This window comes from Lagenorhynchus albirostris, chromosome 5 (genome assembly GCF_949774975.1).
Source record: "Lagenorhynchus albirostris chromosome 5, mLagAlb1.1, whole genome shotgun sequence".
In the NCBI taxonomy this organism is placed as follows: Eukaryota; Metazoa; Chordata; class Mammalia; order Artiodactyla; family Delphinidae; genus Lagenorhynchus; species Lagenorhynchus albirostris.
Genome location: NC_083099.1, coordinates 36,140,574 through 36,167,072, shown reverse-complemented (window position 1 = coordinate 36,167,072; position 26,499 = coordinate 36,140,574). Strand labels below are relative to the sequence as shown.

At 37.9% G+C, this 26,499-nt stretch overlaps 1 protein-coding gene across 1 annotated transcript in view; it reads left to right on the top strand.

Annotated features, from left to right (window-relative positions):
• COL6A6 (collagen type VI alpha 6 chain) overlaps positions 1 to 26,499 on the top strand; it is a 109,839-nt gene that overhangs the window by 31,371 nt on the left and 51,969 nt on the right. The window contains exons 13-22 of the mRNA XM_060149191.1: positions 1,501 to 1,572; positions 1,659 to 1,685; positions 2,015 to 2,059; positions 2,150 to 2,203; positions 3,282 to 3,344; positions 9,306 to 9,371; positions 10,960 to 11,013; positions 18,966 to 19,001; positions 20,883 to 20,945; positions 22,966 to 23,028. Of these exons, the coding sequence (XP_060005174.1) occupies positions 1,501 to 1,572; positions 1,659 to 1,685; positions 2,015 to 2,059; positions 2,150 to 2,203; positions 3,282 to 3,344; positions 9,306 to 9,371; positions 10,960 to 11,013; positions 18,966 to 19,001; positions 20,883 to 20,945; positions 22,966 to 23,028 (543 nt within the window). The remainder of the gene's footprint in view (positions 1 to 1,500; positions 1,573 to 1,658; positions 1,686 to 2,014; positions 2,060 to 2,149; positions 2,204 to 3,281; positions 3,345 to 9,305; positions 9,372 to 10,959; positions 11,014 to 18,965; positions 19,002 to 20,882; positions 20,946 to 22,965; positions 23,029 to 26,499) is intronic.

The following is a 26,499-nucleotide window of genomic DNA, read 5'->3' as shown; positions in this document are numbered from 1 at the left end:
GAGTCAAATCACTGCCATTTCCCCCTTTCTGATCCATTTTGCTTGAGTAAACCAACTCACCACACTGCTTGTCAAAGACTTCACCCTTTCTTGCATCTGTTCATCCATCTATCTTTCCTTCTTTCCTTCCTTCCTTCCTTCCTTCCATCCATCCATGCATTTAACAAGTGTATATTAAGTATCTTACAATTTACCACATTATTTATCAAAGACCTCACTCATAAATGCACTCATCATTCATTTAACAAATATATATTAAGATGCCTTACCATGTGCCAGGCACAGTGCCAGGCCCTAGAAATAAAAGTAAAGAAAGAGAAGAAAAACTATGGCTCCTATCTCAGGTAATTTCCAGAGTAGTGGAAAGGCAAATGAGACAACAGTAGTTCCAGTCCTTATACACAAGGACTCTGCTAGAGGTATAAAGCGGTGCAATGTGATAGAGTGTGGCCGTGCAAATACCTAACAGAGTCAGGTAACAGCCCTGGTGACAGCTAGGGCTTGGGAGAGGAAGACTGTAGACAGGGGTTGATGGTTAGGCAGGCATCTGAATCACAGATAGAACTTTCTCTAGGCAAAGTTTGTGGGAAGAACATTCTACTACAGGGAGAATAGTGTGATCAAGTGTGTGTAACTGAGAACTGTGTATTTGCAGAATAACATATGGTCAACATGGCCAGAACCCAGGACCATGAGAGGAGGTTGTATGGCAAGCAAGACCCAGAGTACTGGGTGTCTTGAATACCCTGTGGAAGACTTAGAAGGTGTCTTCCAATTGATGGGCATAATTCAATGATGTTAAGCACAGGACTAAAAATGGTTAGGGTATGGGTTTAGAAAGCATGATCAGGCAACATCATGGAGGATGATAAGGTAAGGATTTCAGGTAGAAGTCTTGCAGTAGTAGGTGCAAGACAAAGAGGTCCCAATCTTAGTTTAGGGCAGTATGAATAGATATGTTAAGGAGGTTGAGTGGACGTAACTTGGTGACGACTTGGAGAGAGAGATGCTGAGGATGACATCTTTGTTTCCAGCTCACAAGACTGCACAGACTGGTGGGGTTACCAAGACAAGGATTGCAGGAGCAGTTCTTGGTTTAAGAGAGAAAGAGAGAAGGGAGATGGAATTTGGTCTAAAAATTTGCCTCTTGCTTAGACCATACCTAGAGCATCCTGCTCTGATGTCTCACCAATTATTCATTATCTGTTCCTGGAATATCTCCTGAAACCTTGAGAATGCATTTTAGCAGCCAGTTGTTTGCATGTCTGTTTTATTTAGATACTACCCCACCCTGGGAAGTATCCAGGTGGGATCCAACACAAACAGCTGTCATCAGAGTGGCTCTGATTCACTTTCATTCTCAGTTTTTATAAGCATGAATTCTGGGTTGTAAACCATGAGTAGTTGCAAATTTTTTTCCAACACAAAAACTGTCAAATCTCCAAGACAGATTCCAGATGACAATAGAAAAAGCTTACCTGAATACGTGCTCTTTCTCAGGGGGAAAGAGGAGCCACCGGGCCAATGGGAGAGCAAGGTACTAAAGGATGCTATGGTGCCAAAGGTCCTAAGGTAAGGGTCACGTAAGACACTGTGAAGTCTTCCCAACATTAATTTCTTCTTCCTACGCTAACCCCTACTGTCATTTCTATTTTCAGGGAAACAGGGGACTAAATGGACAGGAGGTATCGTACCAAATATCATTTATCTTCCCATCTGTTATCTAGAAATGTTTTTATTTTTGAGATGATTGACCAGTAGATTGCACAAATGAAGTTTCTGTTGACCTTCCTTTTTTATTGTTAACCATTTCATTTTGTTTACTCTTGCCTTTTATTGCAGGCAATGTATATTATTTGTTGAGTTTCTGTGACTCAGTAATCTTTGATAGAACCCAGGGCCAGCCTAGCAAAGAGCCTGTATATGGAACACAAAGTTAGACTTTTTGTTTGGTGTCTTGCTTCTTTCCACATAAATGCAATGCACTCTATTCTGATCGCATCTGTCTTTTCAGGGAGAAGTTGGGGAAAGTGGAATTGATGGGTTAAATGGAGAACAGGTAGAGCCTTCTCTTTGTACCATGAAAACCGTTCTGAGCTATTTCTCACTAAGAAAATGGGAATTTGAGTTTATTCTTCTCCGTCTTTAGGGTGAAAATGGTCTTCCAGGAGCAAAAGGAGAAAAAGGAGATGAAGGAGCCCAGGTAGGTATTCAATAAAGGGACAACGTGAAAACTGTGCTGGGAATTAAAGGTGTGATTAACAGTAAAACAGCTACCCCAGGTATATCAGTCAGCTAGGGCCACAAAATTGCTTTGTAATGATCACAAGACCTCAATCACATGCAACAATAAACATTTATTTATTTTGTGTCTGAGAAGTTCAGCTGATCAAGGCTGAGCATGGCTGACCTTCGCTCATGTGTCTCTAGGTTGGCTGGGGGCTTTGTTTCACTTGTCTCTTATCCTCCTTCTGGGACTGGAGAGCTGCCTGGCCATGTTGACCATGACCTTTTCATGGCTGTGGCAGAAGAACAAGGGAGCAAGTAGAAACACACAAGCTCTCTCAAGGCTTCTTGGGGCCTAGGCTTGGAGCTCTCATGGCGACATTTGCATCTCTTTCTGTTGGCCAGATCAAGTCACAGCCAAACTCAGGGGTAGGGAATCTTACCCCACCACAGTTGGCAGGCACTGTAGAGTTTCATGGCAAAGGGAATAGATACAGAGAAAAGTGAAGAACTGGGGGTAATCTTGAAAAGAAGCTACCATACTAAGAACAGTCACAGGGTATTGGTGAGAGCCTTGGGGTCGGCAGCACTCTGAAGGTGTCTGTCATCCCTTCCCATCTGGAACAAATTCCAGCAGCAGCCATACTTCCACCATCCACTTTATCTGTCTTGAGAGCGTGAACAGCTGAGTCAAGAACCCACTTTCTAGCTGATGCAACCCCTTTGGGGAAAATGGATAATCTCTCTGAATCTCAGCTGCCTCATCAAAAGAAAAATAAAAAACAATACCTGCCACATAAAGTAGTTGTAAAAACTGAACAAGACAACAAATGTGTCTGGAACAGAGTGTTCACCACTGTGGCAAATACTTGAGGTCACTTTTAAAGTATTTGTACGATGCCTGAAACTATTAGTTGTTCCTCTTTCTAGTTTCAAAGTAACTTTAGCAGGAAAATATTTAATAATTCAAATCAGGGAGAAGATAAGTTCTTTGTTTTTATTAATGTTATTTAAAATTCTTATCTTGTCCTTCTTCTGATTTGTGTTAACTTTAGGGAATCCCAGGAGAGAGAGGGATTCCTGGTGACCATGGAGCAAAGGGCCTGTGTGGAGACCCTGTAAGTGCTGGGACTGGGGGGCTGCAAACTAACGTCACGTCAGGGCTTGTTTCCCATCAGCACTTCTGATAGGGAAAGACAGCCCACTTGAAGGTACTACAATAGCAGTCCTGAAATGAAATCATCATGGGCACAACTGTTTAGAATTTTAAAAGTAGGTCTCTTGTGCCTGATCCTATTTATATACAGTATGAGTATGGATAGTGAGAAGACCTTGCACATTGTTTGCACATGTATTTTTTGAGACTACATATTCAGAACTGTCCTTGTGCTTCAGAGCTATGAAGGAATTCTCCATTCCATTATCTTTCTCTGGGTATCTTGAAATATGGACAGAATGAAAGAAACAAAGCCATCTCTTTTTTCTATTCCCCAAGAGTCTTTCTCAATTAAAAATATTAGCTTCATTTCCTTGAATCTAAGCCAACTAAAAGTACATTAAGCAAAACTTATGACCCACAAACACCTGCTGTCATGGGGATGCAACCCAGTTGAGTAGGCATGACCTACACCAAAAGAAGCAGGACCCACGCCAACCTAGGGGATATGCCGAGTCCAATTAGACCTCAGTACTACAGGACTTTGATCACTATGCCCACACATCAGTCTCCAAAACCTCAATGAATTAGGATTTAGCATTTTTTAAAACATTTATTAAAGTTTTAGAAATTGAGATATATTTGCATGTACAATGTTATATACATATAACATTGTGTAAGTTTAAGTATATGACGGGTTGGTTTGATACATTTATATATTATGATTATCACCATAGTGTTAGCTAAGTCCTCTAGCTTGTCATATAATTATCATTTCTTTTTTCTGGTGAGAACATGCCAGATCTAGTCTTTTTTTTTTTTTAACATCTTTATTGGAGTATAATTGCTTTACAATGGTGTTATTTTCTGCTTTATAACAAAGTGAATCAGTTATACATATACATATGTTCCCATATCTCTTCCCTCTTGCGTCTCCCTCCCTCCCACCCTCCCTATCCCACCCCTCTAGGTGGTCACAAAGCACCGAGCTGATCTCCCTGTGCTATGTGGCTGCTAGCTATCTATTTTATGTTTGGTAGTGTATATATGTCCATGCCACTCTCTCACTTTGTCACATCTTACCCTGCCATAAAGACACAGACCTACTAGAGAATGGACTTGAGGATATGGGCAGATCTAGTCTTTTAGCAGCTTTGAAGTATATGATACAGTATTGCTGTCTATAATCACCATGCTATTTGTTAAATCTCTCAAACTTATTGTTAAGCTGTAACATGCATCAGAAAAGTACACAAATTATAAATGCATAGCTTGATGAATATAAATACACCTGTGCACTCACCACTCAGGTAAAGAAATGGAACATTAGACAACAGTAGAGCATCCCAGAAACCCTCTCAGGTCTACTCCAATCACTACCAGCCCTCCCTAAGGTAATCACTATCCCAGGACCATAAATTAGTTTTGCCTGCTATTGAACTTTTCAGTGGAATCATATAGAATACACTCTTCAATTTCTGGCTTCTTTTGCTCAAGTATATGCTTGTGAGATGAATCCATGTTGTGAATATCAGTAGTTTATTCAATCTCATTGCTGTATAATATTCCATTGTGTGAATATATTGTGATCTATTTCTCCATTATGCTATTGATAGATATTTGAGTTGTTCCCAGATATAGCTTTTATAAATAGTGCTGCTATGAACAGTCTTGTACATGTCTTTTGTACACATTTCTGTTGGGTCTATACTTTAAGAGTAGAACGTCTGGATGATAACTTGTACGCCTATGTTCAGCTTCTTTACAGCCAAACAGTTTTCCAAAATTTTTGTACTAATTTACACTCTCGCCATCAATGTACCAGAGCAGTGTACCACACTCATTAGAAAGCCTAAAATTTATAAAACTGACAATACCAAGTGCTGATAAGTATGAAAGGCAACTGGGAATGTCACAGGACTTTGTCTTTAATGACTCCTCCTCCAGTATACAGTGGGTTGATCAGAGAAAGAATTTGGTACAAAATATATTGACAAATATAAATGTTATGTATACATTGAAGATAACTTTATTTAAAAAGCAGAAGACTTTTCACTTGAAGACAACATTGTTTACTAAGTGACATCTGATAATAATCTGGTGACCTGAGAGTTTCAAACAACCTCAAAGTGTCTAATCAGAAACAAAAATCTATCCACAAATAAGTATAATTAAGAAATAGTAGTTCAAACATAAAGACATTTCAGTCATTGGTATATGATGGCTAAAAATTCACTTGGGGTATTGCCATAAAATTGTACTTCACTTCAATCAGAATTCCCCCTAGTTGTCTGGATGATTGTGTAACACCTTTAAAAGAATCTGAATAATGTAAAAGCATTTTTATCTAAAGAGAAGTGTTCTATGACTTTGAGATGGCTGAAAATTCAACCCACTGTATCTTCCCTGTGATGTGTTGTCACTATATACTTACTTCAGGTGGTTTTTCAATGCATAATAACTCTTCCCAGACACTTGGGAATATATATCTCAAATCAAAGACAAATCTGCTTTTTTCTGTGTGTTTTTTAGTGGGTTACCATTGTGGAAAAAAATTGGGGACAACAAGGCTGATAGAATCAATAGAACACGCACAAATGGCACAAATTCCTGAAAATCTGTGCTTATTCAGAGAGAATTTTTGATCACGTAAAAGCTAGTTTGTTTGTTTGAAATTTCCCATTTTGACCTAAATTTTTAAATGTATTTTAAATGTATGTTATTGAATTATAGTTGATTTATAATGTGTTACTTTCTGCTGTACAGAAAAGTGATTTTTATATATATATTATTACATTATTATATATATATTTACACACACACACACATTCTTTTTCATATTGTTTTCCATTATGGTTTGTCACAGGATATTGAATATAGTTCCCTGTGCTAGACAGTAGAATCCTGTTGTTTATCCATTCTGTATATAATAGTTTGCATCTGCTAATCCCAAACTCCCACTCCATCCCCCCCACCAGCACCACCACCCCACCCCCCGCCACTTGGCAAGCACAAGTCTGTTCTCTTATGTCTGTGAGTCTGTTTCTGTTTCATAGATAAGTTCATTTGTATCATATTTTAGATTCCACATATAGGTGGTATCACATGATATTTCTCTTTTTCTTTCTGACTTACTTTACTTAGTATGATAACCTCTAGGTCTATCCATGTTGGTGCAAATGGCATTATTTCATTCTCTTTTATGACTGAGTGGTTATTCCATTGTGTGTATATATACTACATCTTCTTTATCCATTCATCTGTGGATAGACATTTAGGTTACTTCCACGTCTTTGCTATTAAAAAGTGTGCCACAATGAACATTAGGGTGCATGTATCTTTTTGAATTATGCCTGATTTATGCCCAGGAGTGGGATTTCAGGATCATATGGCAACTGTATTTTTAGTTTCTGTGGAGCCTCCACACTGTTCTCCATAGTGGCTGCACCAGTTTACATGTCCACCAACAGTGTAGGAGGGTTCCCTTTTCTCCACACCCTCTCCAGCATTTGTTATTTGTAGACATTTTAATGATGGTCATTCTGACCAGTGTCAGGTGATACCTTATTGTAGTTTTGATTTGCATTTCTCTAATAATTAGCAATGTTGAACATCTTTTCATGTGCCTGTTGGCCATCTGTATGTCTTCTTTGGAGAAATGTCTATTTAGGTCTTCTGCCCATTTCCTGATTGGGTTGTTTGTTTCTTTGTTATTGAGTTGTATGAGCTGTTGATATATTTTGGAAATTAAGCCCTTGTCAGTCACATCATTTGCAAATATTTTCTCCCAGTCCGTAGGTTTTCTTCTCATTTTGTCAATAGTTTCCTTTGCTGTGCAAAAGCTTATAAGTTTGATTAGGTCCCATTTGTTTACTTTTGCTTTTATTTCTATCGCCTTGGGAGCTGACCTAAGAAAGCATTGGTATGGTTAAATCTCATGTAATCTTGGGGGGAAACTGAGCTAGCTCATTTGTCTGAGCTACAGAGCTTAGTAATGTTCATAATTCTAAAGCATATTATTATTAGAAGCCCGTGTTTAATCAAAAATTTGTATTAGATGATGCTCTTTTGTCCAATTTCATAAAATTGGCCAGATCATATTCAGACTGACCACACAGCTGGTCCATATAGAAAGTGAAACATTCTGTTCTGTACAATGTGCTGCTATATGATTTTTTTATGTCATCTCTTCAATTAAATAGTGCAGAGTTGGACTATAGTAAGAAGTGTATACACCCAGTGAAAGAAAATTTTAGACTTTACCTTCCTTTTCCTTCCTCACTTTTCTCATGAAAATACAATTCTTTAATATTGTAATTTAGGTATACCTGCCTGGAAAACTTAACAAATATTTAAATCTAAGGGTAAAACAGAAGACATAAGAAAATAATCTTTGGCTTTGGTATGTGGGGGAGAGAAATATTTATTCATGTAAGTTTTAGTGCTATCAGTTATAAAGTAAATTCTAAGCCCATCTTTTTCACTCTGTTAGCCTATAAGCTCTGTGAGTGTAGGAACTGCTTGTTTAAAAAGCTTCTGATGTGTCTGGAATGATGCTGTGTCCCTGTTGGTGATCTCAAATTACTTATTGATTGATGAAGGTCATCTAATCTGCTATCAGCCAAACAGCCAGGCAGCTGGCTCTCATCAGGACTGGATAATTGCCATTCTCTCTCCATTTACTAGAGCTTTGACGAGTTGACTGGCTCAATTGATCGTCCAGGCATCATGGCTGCTCTGTTTGTGGTCCTAACTACCCAAGATAGAAAGCTTTCAGTTTGGCCTGCCAAGGATAACATCCCATAATGTGTGCCTGTTTTCAATGAGTTCCTGCTGGAACATTTGTATAAATATTGAGAAAAACTCAAGATTACAGGATTTTCTGAAAACCAGAAAAGTAGGAATGAGCAAATGAGGTTAGAAGGCGGCCAAGGACCCAGGAGGAGAAAGAGAGGGTGGGCGGCAGGTACAGTCCTCAGCGCTGTTCAGGGTCCTCTTGTTCTTGTGGTGGAACCCGTTACAGACCTTTGCCTTCAGTATTACTCAGCCACAAAAAAGAATAAAATAATGCCATTTGCAGCAACATGGATGGACCTAGAGATTTTCATACTAAGTGAAGTACGTCAGAAAGAGAAGACAAATATCATATGATATCACTTATATGTGGAATCTTAAAAAAAATGATATAAATGAATTTAGTTACATTTGACCCACAGATATAGAAAAAAAAACTTATGGCTACCAAAGGAGAAAGGTGGGGGACGGACAAATTAAGAGTTTGGGATTAACATATACACACTATTATATATAGAATAGATAACCAACAAAGACCTACTGTATAGCACAAAGAACTCTACTCAATATTTTGTAATAATCTATAAGGGAAAAGAATCTGAAAAACAATAGATATATATGTATATATAACTGAATCACTTTGCTGTACACCTGAAACTAACACATCATTGTAAATCAACTATACTTCAATAAAAACAAACAAAACAAAAAAATCTTTGCCTTCTCCCAAGGGCTGGGGAGAGTAAAATCTACCAACCCTCGAGTACAAACTTGCCGAGGCCTCAAGAAAGAAGACCAGAAGTTAAGAGAAAGATGGTAGTAGCAAGAAAGAAATACCTAAACACAAGTCATGTCACCCTTGCTTCCCTGGGCTCTACCTTCCATCATGAGCTCTCACTTCAACCCCACACACTCATCTTAGGTCTTCTCTCTCCTCTGATAATGCAAAGCATGGGAGGAAAAGAAAACATTTGTAAACCATTTATAATTTAGCCTATTTCTGCTTTCAAATGAGTTGACCTTCTCGTCACCTTTTTGGGGGGTGACCTGGTGTATTACACACAAATTACATTTTTAAGGAAAAAATTTCAAAGCCTATCAATTTTTCTCTTTATTCTCTATTTTTTAGGGAGTTCCTGGATTTGACAGTAGCATAGAAGGACCCAATGGCTTGAAAGGGGAACACGGAAGACAGGTAACTGTGTGGGCTTTTGGAAGTAAACATGTGATGATGTGACAACTGTGGGGCTCAGAGTTTTAGTGGTAGAATACAAAAGGCATATAAAGAATTTGGAATCAGAGTGAATATACTTAATACAGAAAAACTATTTTTAGGAGCAGAATGATCTTTTATTCCTCTTTTTCTACTACCCTGGGATTTAAGACACATTCTCTTCTTCTGAATTTGGGGTGACTTTCTTCACCAAGCCATACCACTGAGGTCTCAATTTATGAATGCAAACATCTAAACTCAAACTGTAAGGTAGCTGATAGAAAGCACTAACAAAAAAGTTTTTGGCCTTCCCAGGATCCAGAGGACACATAGCCTAAAAAGATGTCATGTTATACATAGCACATGATAAAAAAAGAACAAGATCAGGACTTCCCTGGTGGCACAATAGATAAGAATCCACCCGCCAATGCAGGGGACACAGGTTCGATCCCTGGCCTGGGAAGATCCCACATGCCGCGAAGCAACCAAGTTGTGTGCCACAACTACTGAGCCTGCACTCTAGACCCCACGAGCCACAAGTACTGAAGCCTGAAAGCCACAAGTACTGAAGCCCGTGTGCCTAGAGCCCATGCTCCACAACAAGAGAAGCCACCACAAGGAGAAGCCTGTGCACCGCAACAAAGAGTAGCCCCCCTTGCCACAACTAGAGAAAGCGCACGTGAAGCAACAAAGACCCAACACAGCCAAAAATAAATAAAATTAAATCTTTAAAAAAAAAAGAACAAGAACAAGGTCTGGTAGATCTATTAATCTCATGAAATATGAGATTTTTCAGAATTAAAAAAAATAATTATCTGGAAAATGTGTGTCTCTGGATCTTCTTGGTAAGGAAGTTCTTTGATGACTCCACCTGTGGGAGAGGTCTGATATGGTAGAAAGATCTTTGCTTTGGGAAAAGGCCTAGGTCATATTTCATGCTCTGTTCCTTACCAGCTCTGTGACCTCAAGGTACTCTCTGTAAACCTCAATTTTCTCATCTTCAAAATAGGACAAATAGCTTACTTTTGAAGGGGATGGTGGGAATTCGATGACAGACCCTGCTACATCATAAACCTTCAGTAAATGTTACCTGCCATTTTTATTAAGGGATAAATGTAAGTCTTGTTATAGACTCATAGTCATTCCCCCCTTTTCTACCTTGGGAAGACTTGTGTGTATTGTGAGATTTTATTCACGTTAGGGTGTTAATCTACAAAGTTTAGCCAGACAGAGCAAGGAGTCCAAAGGTAGAAATCCAAACGAGTTGTAGCCATCCCTGACACACGGATGCTTCAATTATCCACTCTGTGGCAACACAGTAGGGACAGTTTGATTTGAATACTCTAACTTATAGCCCAAACACAAGTTAGACAGTGGTGATGAACAGATGAAGTCATACCCACAGAGAGATATGATTTGTGACCAGTGGATTAAGGCCACATCCCATAGGGAGGATAACTCTAATTGGTGTGTCCCCATCTACCCTCCCAGGAGCACAACAAGTCAATGTTGGAGCACACATGTCAATGTTGTGTCATTATTGTCATACATCTGTCTGTTCCTTTGACAGGGAAGAAGAGGCTGGCCAGGCCCCCCTGGAACCCCAGGCTCCAGAAGAAAGACAGTAAGAACCCCCATAGACAAGTCAGCCCACTGCAGAGGAGCCTGTATTGGGATGAAATGGCTGATGGTGGGAGTGGGCAGGATGGTTCCGCTGGGACTCACTACCTTAGGGAAATTGACTTGGGACAGAGCTGGCAAAGGACTCCGGAAGGGCCCTGAAGCTCAGGCAGGAAGGTGCTGGCTGCAGGGGAAGTTACCAATCAGAGGAAAGAGCTGGGCAAAGAGAACACAAGAGCAGTCGACTAGGGGAAGAGTGGTCAAAGTTTAGCCTATTCACTAGGCCAGCTGAGGCTTAAAGTCCAAGACTCCATTCCTCTGCCCAGTTTTATGACTGCTTAGAACAATCAGTCCTGGTGTGAGTCCTCTGTTCTTACTTCCATTTTCTCTGACTCGCAAAGAAGAGTGTGTTCCAAGATATAAAAATAGTTTCTTGGGTGGACTACAATATATGGTTATGTGAGCTCCTGCTCAGAAAATAGAATGCATAATAAATGCAATATATTAAACTGGTTTTTATTTGTGCTAAATTTTAAAATATATATATTTTACTGAGATATAATTGGTAGATAATATTGTATTAGTTTCAGATGTACAACATAATGATTCCATATATGTATATATTAAAGATGACCACCATTCAGCTAGTAAGTCTAATTAACATCCATCACCACATGTTGTTATGAATGTTTTTTCTTGTGATGAAAACCTTTTAAGATCTACTCTCTTAGCAACTTTTAAATATACAATATAGTATTATTAACTATAGTTGCCATGCTGTATATTCCATCCCATGACCATTTATTTTATAACTGGAAGTTTATACCTTTTGACCCCTTCCACCCATTTCACCCCCACCCCCATCCCTCACCTCTGACAACCACTAATCTAGTCTCTGTATCTATGAGTTTGATTTTTGGGGGGTTTTGGGTTTTTTAAGATTCCACATATAAGTGAGCTCATAGGGTATTTGTCTTTCTCTGGATTATTTCACTTAGCATAATGCCTTCAAGGTCCATCTATGTTGTCACAAATGGCAAGATTTCCATCTTTTTAATGGCTGAATAATATTCCATTGTGTTTGTGTGTATCACATTTTCTTTATTCATTCATACATCAGTGGAGGCCTAGGTTGCTCCCATGTCTTGGCTATTGTAAATAATGCTGCAATGAACATGGGGATATATCTTTTTGAGTTAGTGTTTTTGTTTCTTTGGATAAATACCCAGAAATGGAATTTCTGGATGATATGGTAGTTCTGTGTTTAAATTTTTTGAGGAACCTCCATACTGCTAAAAAGATTATATGTAATGTATGCCTATAAAAATATATCTGAGAGCAAAATTAAGTCACTTGCTTATGAAACCTTTTGGGGTCTTTTTCATTTGTTGTTATTTTTTTCACTAAGTACTTTTTTTTTTAAGATGTTGGGGGTAGGAGTTTATTAATTAATTTATTTATTTTTGCTGTGTTGGGTCTTCGTTTCTGTGTGAGGGCTTTCTCTAGTTGTGGCAAGTGGGGGCCACTCTTCATCGCAGTGCGCGGGCCTCTCACTATCACGGCCTCTCTTGTTGTGGAGCACAGGCTCCAGATGCACAGGCTCAGCAGTTGTGGCTCATGGGCCTAGTTGCTCCACGGCATGTGGGATCCTCCCAGACCAGGGCTCGAACCCGTGTCCCCTGCATTAGCAGGCAGATTCTCAACCACTGCGCCACCAGGGAAGCCCCCACTAAGTACTTTTTTAAAAAGATTCTGTGCTTGACTTCTTGGGAAAGTACTGACATTATAAAACAAAATCTTTATCCATTAAGAAGAGATAACTTTAATAAAATATACTTAAATGCCTGCATTGGGTTCTAAATTAGACCTGTCTCTTCTCATTGTGCAACATTTTCTTTCCATTCTTTATTTAGTTATCCAGCCTTTTCCAACTTCCTCCACCACTCCCAAAATATATATATATATATATATATATAATGTTTTAAAATTGAGCACAAATAAAGAGTAGTTTAATACATTTCATTTATTATGCATTGTATTTTCAAAGCAGAAGTTCATACAACCAGCTATATTATACTCCATCGGGAAAATATTTTTATGTCTTGGAACACATTCTTCTTTGCAAGGCACAGAAAATGGAAATAAGAACAGGGATTATGTTTAAAATGTGTAGAATTTAATTGTTGGGAAAGCCCTTTTTAATGCATCTAAAGATTTTTAAAATACATTTGCTATTTATTTTACTTTCTGAAAGGGTGTAGCCAGTTTACATACCCCAGGAAAATATTTTGAACTTAAGGAATATCATCCAAAAAATCCTGGCATAGGAGATGTACTTTTCTTGTTTCATAGAGGCTATAATCTCTCTACAGGCTAAGGCAGTGACACCATGTATTATTTAAATCACACAACTCCTGAGAAATATGGCCCCTTCTTGGGTTATAGATTCAGCAGTGTCATTGAGTAAAAGTAAATTCCAGCTAAAGATGGCACAGTCAAGGGTTTTTTTTAATACTGTTCCCCTTCTGTGCAACTCACCAAAAACAACAAAAGAAATTTAAAATAAATTAACAAAGAATGACTACAGCTTCAAGCCACACATGGTGACGGTATTGGCCAACTATTTTATTTTATTTTATTTTTTAGAGGTTTTATTTTACTTTATTTTACTGAAATATAGTTGACTTACAATGTTATGTTAATTTCTGCTGTACAGCAAAGTGATTCAGTTATACACATATGCACATTCTTTTTCATATTCTTTTCCATTATGGTTTATTACAGGATATTGGATATAGTCCCCTGTGCTATACATTATCACCTTGTTGTTTACCCATTCTATATATAATAGTTTGCATCTGCTAACCCCAAACTCCCAATCCATTCCTTCCCCACCCACCCTCCCACTTAGCAATCACAAGTCTATTCTCTATGTCTGAGTCTGTTTCTGTTTCATAGATAAGTTCATTTATGTCCTATTTTAGATTCCACATATAAGTGATACCCTATGGTATTTTTCTCTTTCTGATTTACTTTACTTAATATGATAATCTCTAGGTCCGTCCATGTAGCTGCAAATGGCATTACTTCATTCTTTTTTATGGCTGAGTAATATTCCATTGTACATATATACAACATCTTCTTTATCCATTCATCTGTCGATGGATGTTTAGGTTGCTTCCATGTCTTGGCTATTATGAATGGTGCTGCTATGAACATAGAGGTGCATGTGTCTTTTCTTTTGTCTGGATATATATGCCCAGGAGTGAGATTGCTGGATCATATATGGCAACTGTATTTCTAATTTTCTGAAGAACCTCCATACTGTTCTCCATAGTGGCTGCACCAACTTACATTCCCACCAACAGTGTAGGAGGGTTCCCTTTTCTCCACACCCTCTTTAGCATTAGCTATTTGTAGACTTTTTAATGATGGCCATTCTGACCTGTGTGAGGTGATACATCATTGTAGTTTTGATTTGACTTTCTCTAATGATTAGTGTTGTTGAACATCTTTTCATGTTTGGCCAACTGTTTTAAAATCTGGATCCTAATAAGGCAGGCTTTGGAAGCTGACGCATACCAACTCAAACCTGAATCAGGGATCAGATGTATCTAAAAATAGCTGCTCTAGTCCTGAAAAAGCTGATGAACAAAATCCAGGGGTACTGTAGATTTTGAGAAGATATGGGAATATACTGATACAAATACAGTTTAGCAGAGGAGGCAGAAATAATGAGAAACTGAAGACTGTTCCATTTTTAAAATTACAACTAGTAGCCTAGGCCAGGGAGGCTGCAAAGATAGAAGAAACAGTAACGGTTACAACTCAAAGAAACTATGACTTAAGGGGCTTTGTGTGAGTTCATGTCTCTTAAAGGCCAAAATTTGAAGGAAGAGGTAGCCATAAGTAAAAGAAATAATTCACAGTGACAAAGTGTTTGAAACAACATATCTGTATCAAGTTTACTGTCACAAGTCCGGCTACACCCCATACAGTTATTCAGTAAATGGGTAGCCCTATTCAAAAGTGATTAATAATCAGAAATATTAATAGGTTTTATTATGAATTAATTGGATGATTATTAATCAGGACCTATGCATAGAAATTGCAAGAGAAGAGGAGGAAAACTACATGAGCAAAGGACAGAAAAACCCTCATTAGAAGAGGAAGTATTCAATGATAAAGAAGAATAACTCTGGCAAATAGTTCTCCAAAAAAATTAAGACAAATGATTGCTCTAAGAGTCTAAAGATCTGACAAGACAATAGAAAGTGAAGAAAGCAAACTGGTAGTGCTTGGGGAGCAATGGAAAAGGAAATACGTGTAGAACTATGATATATTAGAAGCAACAAAAAATTAGAACAAGGATGACTGAAAATATATCCAGGCATATGGTAATCAGGAAGCCACAAAAGCAGTGCTAGAGATGGAATACTGACAATGGAGAGCCAATAAATGTACAATTTGTGTTATTAAACACACCAAATGTAATGTAAAAAATTTCAAAAATGTAATAAAAGATAACTTCTTGAAACAAAGACTCAAATATGCAGAAAGAAAAGGCATACTCTGACTCAGCGAAAAACACTGATACAAAAATATCAACACTGAGCCACATTGCAGTGAAATTCCCAAACTTATTACGGAAAAGAAGAATCAAGAATTTCCAAGCAATAAACGTAGAAAATTCAGTCTGTCTTCAGCCTTCTCAACATTCAGGGCCAATAGGGAGCAGTACAATGGCTACAGAGTTCTGATGGAAATAAAGTGGTCCAAGATCTTTATACCTACCTAAGATGTCCTTTAAGCATATAAGTAATCAATATGATCAAGCCTTCAAAAACTCAAGCAATATAACCCCCATGATCCTTTGTGTAGAAATAAGACTAAACCATAGAAATAATGATTACAGGAAAAAATGTAAATGTTATACATTTGACCATCTAAAAACCATCTGCAAATAGAAAAGTGGGAAAAGGTATGGGGAAAGTTCCAAAATACTATGTCCTCATCTTTCATTGCAGGGAGTCAGTGTCTAAACATTATCATAAGCTAAAATATGTATCACAAACATACCCTAACCTCCTAATTTTTAATTTTTTTTAATAATCATTCTTTCCTCTTTGAGAATTATATATCTCTTACTGTCAAGAAATATTACCACCTCACATTTCCAATTCTTTGTTTTGTTTTTTCTTTTATTAAATACAAGTGAAAGACACAGAGAACAAACGTTTATTGATAGTGTTTCAATAAACTGTGACAGTGAACCAGAGAAAGATTTTGGATGTAAAAACAAGTTCCACATCCCTTACTTTGCCTGAATATAGGGTTGCATTCGGTTTCTCCTACCACAACTGGATGTATCCACCTAAAGCCCAAGTCTAAGCACATATACTTCCTGCTCCAAGAAGCTCTGTGGTTTCTGTTAAATGGAAGATGAACCCTTCAGCTTACTATTTTCAGCCTAGTAACCCTGTTACTCCCCTTTTCTCTCACCTTTGACCCAGACTATCAAACACTCTTCCTAGTTTCCAGACTCTGCTTCATTACTTAGGCTGTAGTCTCTGTTAGAAAGATTTCTTTCATTCTCTACCTGTAAAACTCCTACACATCCTGTGAAACCCATCTCAAAAATCTCTTTCTCTAGGAAGATTTTCCTGAAATGACCAAGTGGATATGATTGCTTTTTTTGAAACCCATATTTCTTTGTTTTTTAATTTATTTTATTGAAGTATAGTTGATTTACAATGTTATGTTAATTTCTGCTGTGCAGAAAAGTGATTCAGATATATATACATATATGTGTGTGTATATATATATATATATATATATATATATATATATATATATACACACACACATATATATATGGTCTTTTTCCTTATGGTTTATAACAGGATATTGAATATAGTTCCCCATGCTATACAGTAGGACCTTGTTGTCTATCAATTTGATATATAATAGTTTGCATCTGCTAATCCCAAACTTCCAATCCATCCTTCCCCCACCTGCCCTCCCTCTTGGCAACCACAAGTCTGTTCTCTATGTCTGTGAGTCTGCTTGTTTCATAAATATGTTCATTTGTCTCCAATTTTAGATTCCACATGTGATATCATATGGTATTTGTCTTTCTCTTTCTGACTTACTTTACTTAATATGATAATATCTAGGTCCATCCATGTTGCTGAAAATGGCATTATTTCATTCTTTTTTATGGCTGAGTAATATTCCATCGTATATATGTGCCACAGCTTCTTTATCCATTCATCTGTTGATAGACATTTAGGTTGCTTCCATGTCTTGGCTATTATGAACATTACTGCTATGAACTTAGGGGTGCATGTATCTTTTTGAATTATAGTTTTGTCTGGATATACGCCCAGGAGTGTGATTGCTGGATCATATGACAACTCTATTTTTAGTTTTTTGAGAAACCTCTCCATAGGGGCTGCACCAACTTACATTCCCACCAACAGTGTAGGATGATACCCTTTTCTCCACACCCTCTCCAGCATTTGTTATTTGTAGATTTTTTAATGATGGCCTTTCTGACCAGTGTTAGGTGGTACCTCATTTTAATTTCGATTTGCTAATTATTTGAATTCTCTAATAATTAGCAATGTTGAGCATCTTTTCATGTGCCTGTTGGCCATCTGGATGTCTTCTTTAGAGAAATGTCTATTTCGATCTTCTGCCCATTTTTCGATTGGGAGAAACCCATAATTCTGTCTTCCCCTTTCTTATGCTGTTTGACATATTCTGCCTCATAAATATTTGTAATATTTATCTCCTACCCACTAACCCAGAGAGTGAGGGTCCTCTGAGGTCAAGAACTGTGTGTCATATTTATGCTCCTATGGTTCCCATCCTGTATGCTTTGTAGATAGTAGATCTTAGGTATATATTTCTCTGAATGAAACTGCAGTGAATTGAACTAGAAAAGATAAACCCTTGTGTAAAAAGAGTAGAGAGAGCTGCTCTTCATCCCTCTGATAGGGAGGTTTAGACTTTCATCTCAAGATAACTCTTCAGGTTTTAAAGAAATAGGCCTCCAACCATTTCCCCAGACACATAGTCTATTTCCGAAATAACAATAGATTTTGACTGAAATATGATTAGAATAATTTAAAGTCTGCAATACTGACCTCACATAGAAATTTGACCTGAATATCTCAAATTTCCGTCAAGAAATTATTGTCTGATATTTATTGAATTTTGTAAATCCTGGATGTTATAACCTTATTGAGAGATCCTAAGTTAGACAATAAAATATCTTTGTCTCTTGATTCCCAGATTTATGAAATAGTGATCTAGAATATACTCAGACCTTAACCTTATATATGAGAGTAGTAGGAAAAATCCATTTTTTTGATTGAATATTTTATTAACATATTGAATTAAGTAACTCTTGATTGCTTAAGATGATTCTTTCATTTTTGACAGGTAAGCATATTTGGCTTCTTGAAGGGGAGGGGGATAAAATTAGTTTGGCTATCATTAGCTTCTGAAATTAATCTATAATAAAGTTCATAAAGTTAATTCTCGCAGTGTTTCCTCTGGCTTCCTGCCTTTTGACCACTTCTACTCCTGATTTCTGGCTTACTTGGTAGTACTTTGGAAAAATGAAAAGTACAATTCAAATCAGCCAATTTTGGTGCTTGTGACAAGTTCTAGTAGTAGTTTAGTGGAGGGTAAATTATTGACCACAGTCTATTCTCACAAATATTTATAGATTTACATTATCTATAGTTTTAATTACCTATTGCCTGAGGATAGAAATTCAGAGTTGGCAACATTTTGCTTTCATGGTGAAGTGGATAATATAAAGCAGTATGTGGGAATTTTTCTTTTAATGTCAGTGACTTAAGGTGTCCATTACTAATTTAAATTAAACATAAAAAAGCATTTTTTCAGAGTTAAAGATATCTACCTTTTTTTTCCCTATTGTAGGCAGTTCATGGCCAGAGGGGACATACAGGCCCACAGGTACAGTGATTTTTTTTTTTCTTAACTGTAAATGATAAATATTCTGTGTCTAGTCAAGGAGCCTGAATAGACTCTGGAAAGTCTCTTCCAAGCCTAAATTTCTTTTGCTTTTTGATAATAATGGTTGTAGAATCAAATTTTGGAAAACTTTTAGGCTACAATTTAAAGAATTCAAACCTTAAAAGAAAATTAAAATTTGAGCACTTTAATTAAAAACTCTAAAAATTAAAGTTAAGAGACAACACTTGGCCCAATTATCATTAAATTAACTTTGTCTGGATTTCAAGTATTGATACAAACTCTAGTAATTCAGTGAGTGATCTTTCTTTTAGATTTTTGTTCAGTTAACTCTGAACCTTACTTATAATTTGCACAAACCCCTTTTTAACTGAGAGTACAGTAAAACCTTAATACAAATTAGATAATCTGAAGGTTTTGTTCAAAATTTGACCATACCAACTGTCATATCATATCCCCTTTGTACATATTAGTGATAAATGTATCATGAATAAATAATTAATAAATAAATACATGAAACTGCAATATTTTTGAAAGAGCAGTGACTAAGATTTTACAAAATTGAGGAACCACACATCTTCATCTTGAAAATACAATGAGGATAAATAACAAATTCACTCACAATCACATCATGGTAAAACTCCAGAATGTTAAGAAAACATCTTAAACACTACCAGAGAGAAAAGACACTTTTACCCGTGAGAGGAATAACCAATTAGATTGCAGCAGGCTTCTGTTCAACAATAAAACATACCAAAAACAACAAAGTAATGTTTTGCAGGTGCAGAAGAAAAATAACTGTTAACCTAGAATTTTATACCTAGTTAAACTATGAATGAATGTAAAACAGACATTTTCAGATAGACAAAGACTAAGAATTTACCATCCACAGATGTTACACACACACACACACACACACACACACACACATACACATACACACACACTTGCACACACTTTTTTCAAGGTTAGACTGCAACAAAATGGAGAGTGGATCCAGAAAAATGGCGTGAAATGAATGAAATGAGATTGGGAAGAGAAAGTGTTGAGAAATTTCCTCTTTATGATTTCTAGGAAAAGCATCAGTGAGGGACATTTAATCTCATCTAACTGTATAACAACTGAGATGTAAACTTAAGCTATCCAATAGTCTAAATTAAACTTTTTAATCTTATTTGGAATTCTTATCTGTGGCAGAGTTCAAGGGCAATATGAAGGGAATGCTCAACTTTTGGTCCCTAGATATTCAATCTATTTGGATATAAATACAGTGTAAGATGTCTGGAGATTTTTTAAGAAAATATGGAGTAAATTGTGAGTTTTTTCAGGCCAACACCCAAGTTTGATACAGTATATAACAAGTATTATAGGAAAAGAAGGGATGTGTGTGTGTGTGTGTGTGCACGTGCACACATGCGTGTGTATAAAGAATGAAAGCAAATACACCAATATATTAGCTGTGGTTATCTCAGCTTGATGAGATTATAGAAGTTTTTTTTTTTTTTGCGGTACACGGGCCTCTCACTGTTGTGGCCTCTCCCGTTGCGGAGCACAGGCTCCGGACATTCAGGCTCAGCAGCCATGGCTCACAGGCCCAGCCACTCCGCGGCATGTGGGATCTTCCCGGACCAGGGCACGAACCCATGTCCCCTGCATCGGCAGGCGGACACTCAACCACTGCACCACCAGGGAAGCCCCTAGAAGATTTTTATTTCCCTTGTTGTATTTACCTTTATTTTTCATATTTTTTGCAAAGATTCTGCACTTCCATTGTGATTGGAAAAATATTTAGAATCTTGCACATAAAGAAGACAAAATTTCTCAGGAAACAATGTTAACAGTTTGATTTCTCTCTCCCCACAGGGGAAAACAGGCAACCCAGGCCCAGACGGACTTGCAGGGTCACTGGGACTTAAGGGTCCTCAGGTACGTATCAAGACTAATCAGGCTTTGAAAAAATGGTTCTGAAGAACCTAGAGGCAAGACAGGAATAAAGACACAGACGTAGAGAATGGACTTGAGGACACGGGGAGGGGGAAGGGTAAGCTGCGTCAAAGTGAGAGAGTGGCATGGACATATATATACTACCAAATGTAAAATGGATAGCTAGTGGGAAGCAGCCGCATAGCACAGGGAGATCAACTCGGTGCTTTGTGACCATCTAGAGGCGTGGGATAGGGAGTGTGGGAGGGAGACACAAGAGGGAGGAGATATGGGGATATATATGTAGGTACAGCTGATTCACTTTGTTATACAGCAGAAACTAACACACCATTGTAAAGCAATTATACTCCAATAACGATGTTCAAAAAAAAAAAAAAGACTAGTCAGGCTTTGAGAATGGAAAGAAGAATCTGAAGCCTTGATAGAATACCTCCAACCGCCTTGCAGAAGTACAGATGTTTCAAGTGTTTTCGGGGTAGTAAAGTAAGGAAGCAACACAGTCTTGACTTGTACAGCATTTGGTCTCCTTTATCTGAGTTTTGTCCCAGTCAAGAGGTGGAAAGGGAATGAACACGCTGGGTAGTGGTCTCTGTGCTGGCTAGTCCAGGACAGGGTCCAGGCTGGCTAGTGTATCCTAGGGAGACAAACCAAGGAAAATACTGAGCCTCAAAACTGGAAATTTTGGTCAATTTAGCAAGTAAGAGCTCAGTGTTATATATCTGGATGCCTGTGATGTAGAAAAAGTGACTCTAGGCTAGGAAAGAATTGTTCCAAATAGAGCTGAGGTCTTCAGCGGGGTTATCTATAGTCATCTTTCTAGCTCACTTCTCCAGGGAGCTGCCTCAAGCACTTTTTCCTTTGCAAGGAACAAGCCATGGTTGGCTCTTACCCTGATTATATGAGGGGAAAAGAAGCATGTGCCAGAAAGAGCAAAATGTAGCCTAAAATAATCATGAGAAGGGAAGGGAAGTCCTCAAAAATGCTGAGGTGAAAGAAAGGTCAGATATAAGAAAGTTAGAACATTTTTTTTTCTCTCCAAACTTTTACTTTTGAAATCTGAGAAGTAAATTTGCTCTTTGGCAAATGCAGGATAAGCAATGGTCCTGCAATTTTTCAAAGTTTTAGTTCACGTAGATTAAAAAAATTGAAGTAACTATTATATGTTAACAGCCTGCTGCACTGAAGTTGGGCAAAATATCCTTAGACATCAGAGGAGAAACTTAATCCACATTTTACCAAGATTTCAGAGCAGTAAACAGTCTGCCCCTGGGACCTCTGTCTCTTTCTGACTCAATGGCTTTTCTTTGTCTTACTTGGCAGCTGAGGAATGTTCACTTTTCTTACCTTCAAGTGAGAAATATTTGCCACTGAGATCGTAGGGAAGCATTTCAATAGATTGGCTGGCTTTACTTCATACTAAACAAATAATACTACATCTCTTCTTCCATTTTATAGACTCTTACTTTTTTATGACATAATTTAAAAGGAGATGCAAAAACCAAGCACAGCATGAAGGTTCCTCCGCATAACATATGAAGCCAAAGTTAATAGTCAACATAATATTACAGAAGTAGAATTATCTAAATTTCATCTTACCATGTGCCATGTCTTAGTATTCAGTGTGGTCATTAAATAGAAAATCCACTTAACTATCCCAGTTTCAGATTTACATAAGTAAGAGTTATTTTTTTAACTTAAGAAATACATTTATTTTGAGTACAAACATGCTTAGGATAATTAGAAAGCAATACCGGAAAATTCGGCTCTTCAGTATTTCTTCAATTTGACTACAAATGCCCAACCATTTAAGAGCTAGGTTGGACCCTGTATCCTTGCAGAGAGGGAGAGCTCGACCGACCAAGACAGAACCAAAACCATGAGTGAAGTTCTCTTTCTAATTTCTGTCCACGTTACTGACTTAGCTTTTCCATTTTTAATATTCAAGTTAATAATCTAGTATTCTCTTTTAGGGAGAGAATAATGCTTTAATTCTCTGTTGTAGGGCCCAAGAGGAGAGGCTGGTATGAAAGGAGAAAAAGGAGGTCTGGGAAGTAAAGGTCCCCAGGTATGTAATGAGAGACAGTGACTGCATCTGGCTTTGATCTTGGCTTGAATGTGGATGTCCTTATGGTTTCCTCCCTGCAGATGGAGTTATCTACTGCCTGTGAACCAGCAAAGTGTATGAAGTTTGACTTTGGGGGTCGATGTGGTGGCCACATCACATTCTGTTCCCTACCTTACGGAGTGGGTGTCGTTATGTCAGAATCAGACACAGAGGTAGAAGATGGCAGCTCAGCCATTACTATGAGGTTAAGAATTCCTCCTCTATGTAAATCAGGTCACATGACTTCCTTATCCCCGTCCTCAGGGGCTTCCTTTTGCACCCAGAATACAACCTACTTCAGTGGTCCTCAACTAACCACACATGAGAATCTCCCAGGATGACTGTAAAATACTCTACCACCTGGAACTCTCCCCAGACCACTTAAATCTTAATTCTCTCCAGGTGGTTCTAATATACACACCCAGCATTGGGAATGAACTGTCCAATATCAGCACGTCTCTACCTTCAAAGTGCATAATAATCACATAGAGAACTTGTTAAAATGCAGATTCTGGGGACTTCCCTGGTGGCGCAGTGGTTAAGAATCCGCCTGCCAATGCAGGGGGCATGGGTTCGAGCCCTGGTCTGGGAAGATCCCATATGCTGCGTAGCAACTAAGCCCGTGTGCCACAACTACTGAGCCTACGCTCTAGAGCCCATGAGCCACAACTACTGAAGCCCATGCACCTAGGGGGCCGTGCTCCCCAATAAGGGAAGACACCACAATGAAAAGCCCACACACCACAATGAAGACCCAACATGGTCATAAATAAATAAATAAAATTATTTTTTTTTAAATGCAGATTCTGATTGAGTAGTTGTGGGATGGGGCTTGAGATGCTACACTTCCATCAAGCTCCTAGGTGATGCTGATGCTGCTGGTCCCGAGACCACACTCTGAGTAGCAAGTCCCTGTACATGATCTGGTCCTTGACTACCTGCTATCATAGAATATACTTATTTGCTTAGCTGTGTGTCTTCCCTTCTAGACTGTAAGCTCTGTGATGGCTAGGACTTTGTCCCAGAGCCCAGAATAAGAGTGCTTCCACACACATTTGTATAATGAATTAATCAGTAAATGAATGAATAAGTCTCAGTTGGGACTTGTGCTCTGGGCTAATATGAAGGTAAAGGGAATCCATTACTCTGTGTCCATTAGTTAAACTGAGCAGTGGTCCAATGCTTAAGTGGATATGTTCATCATCAAAATTTTTTAGAAGCTATTTGCATGAACTTGTATCTCATGACCCAATATTTTAAAGCATATTAATTCCTGCTCATAATGATATTTGTTCCTAATTTTGATGAATGTGCCCCTTCAAAAAGCATGAAAACTTTAAAATTTCATGTAGGACTAAACTGATGAAATGTAGCTATTTTGGATTCACATCCTTGAATCATTGCTGGCACCACAAATCGGGATTTAAAAAAAAAACAGTAAATGCCAAAGGAAACATACATGTGGTGATTATCTCATCTGTTTATATGAAATATTGAGATGTAAAAGGTTTGAAATCCAAAGAGCTTGGTAATTCCCTCACTCTAGAATCCAGAATTGTACCCAAGTGGCTATTACTCCAATAAGGTATTCCATTTGCCCTGTAGCATACTTCTATGAGAGGGTCCCCTTTAATCTCACCTTGGCAGGAATGGTCATAGTCATAAATCATCCAGCCTCTTGGCATCACCAGAGTTAGTCAAAAGGCACCACTTCCCTGTAGCCTAGCTCTTCCGTTTAACTGGCTGGAAAATGTGTTTCTTTCTTTGATTGCTTTTCTGGAAATACCCTTGTCAAAACAGTGAAAGTGCCATTTCAAAGATGTATAGAATTTTCTGTGCTCAGGAGGTGATGAATTAGATCTCAACATTGTTGCTTTCAAAGGAAAACCATGGGAGACAAACACAATCAGATAGACAAGAGAGTATTATTTTTTATTGGCTCTATAAATTCACTGACATAGGCTTCATAATGTTTTACAGCACAAGGACCAGCCTCTTGAGTGGAATTACATGAGTGTTTTCTAACTGCAGGCTCTAAAGTGTTTCTTAGGATGTACATTTAGAAAAAGGGATGTGACTTCTGTTGACAGTGTTCTGAAGACTTATTAATTTATGCACTGTTGGGGAATTCAGCTTAGATCACACGTGCTAATCCAGCCAAGTATATAGCTATGAGATAAAAGAAGTACAGTCCATGGTACAATGAGAAAGAAGAAAACTTTGAAAGGAATGGCATATTCTTTTGTACCTTCCTTTGTTCCTTTCTTGTTTGGTTTACCTTCAAGTCCTACACTAATATAACCAATGCTTAGAAAAGAAATGGAAAATAAGATGTAAAATACTAATTCCAGTTAGAGCTGGAATTATTCTTTAAATACTTAGAAATATTATATGAAATATCAAGTATCACATGAAATATCAAGAAAGGTTGAAATTATTCAGTGCAAATTTGGGATACAAAGTATAGTTTCTGTTGTTATTTTTCTAAAGCATAGCATAGTAGTCAAGGGCACAGAGTCTGGAGCCAGCCTGCCTGGGTTAGATTGCCAGGTTTGTATCTTCCTAGCCGTGTGGCCTTGGGCAAATTATTTAGCCTCTCTGTGCCTCAGTTTTCCCTGCTGTAAACTGAGAATAGTAATAATAGATACCACATTGAATTGTTGTGAAAATTAAATGGTTTAATATATATAAGAGCTTAGAACAGTGCCTGCAATATAATACGCATCATATAAATGTTTTTACTACTATATTGCATCAACATTACCTAAGTTAACAGGCTCATTTTATGCCCAAAGCATGCTAATGCCAATCCAAAGAAGGCCATAATAATAGTAACACTATAACAATATATCATCTATATTGCAGTCATTGAATTTCATCATTCTGCATAATCCAGATTGGATGATCCATCAACCATTTATTTTACTCACTTGACAAACATGTACTGAGCACTTCCTGTGTGTCAGGCCCTGTAGTAAAATAAAAGGGTGAATGAAACATAGACCCTAGCCTCAAGTGCTCCCAGTCTCATAAAGGAAACTCATGCAAACAAATAATTGAGATGTGACGTACTGAATGTTAAAATAGAATTATACCCAAGGTAGAGTGGTGGGAGAATGGATGAAGTTAAAGGAGGAAGAGAGTGGCTTAGCTTTTGCAGGATAAGGAGGTGTTTTCCAGGTGACCAAGGGAGAGGCAGGCACAGGAAAGGAACCAGGTTGTCTGAAAAAAGATCAAGGTGAGTTTGGGAAACCATAAATGGTTCAATGTGGATGGAGTGTAGGGTGCATGCAAAAGGATCAGAAGTTGAGGTTGGGGGCCATCTCCTACACTAGCACCATCCAGGGCAGCATCTTCTCAGGTGTCTTGGGGTTTGCTCTTGCATTAGCTCACCCCTTGCTGGTCTCTTGATTTTTATTTCTCAGACTTAGC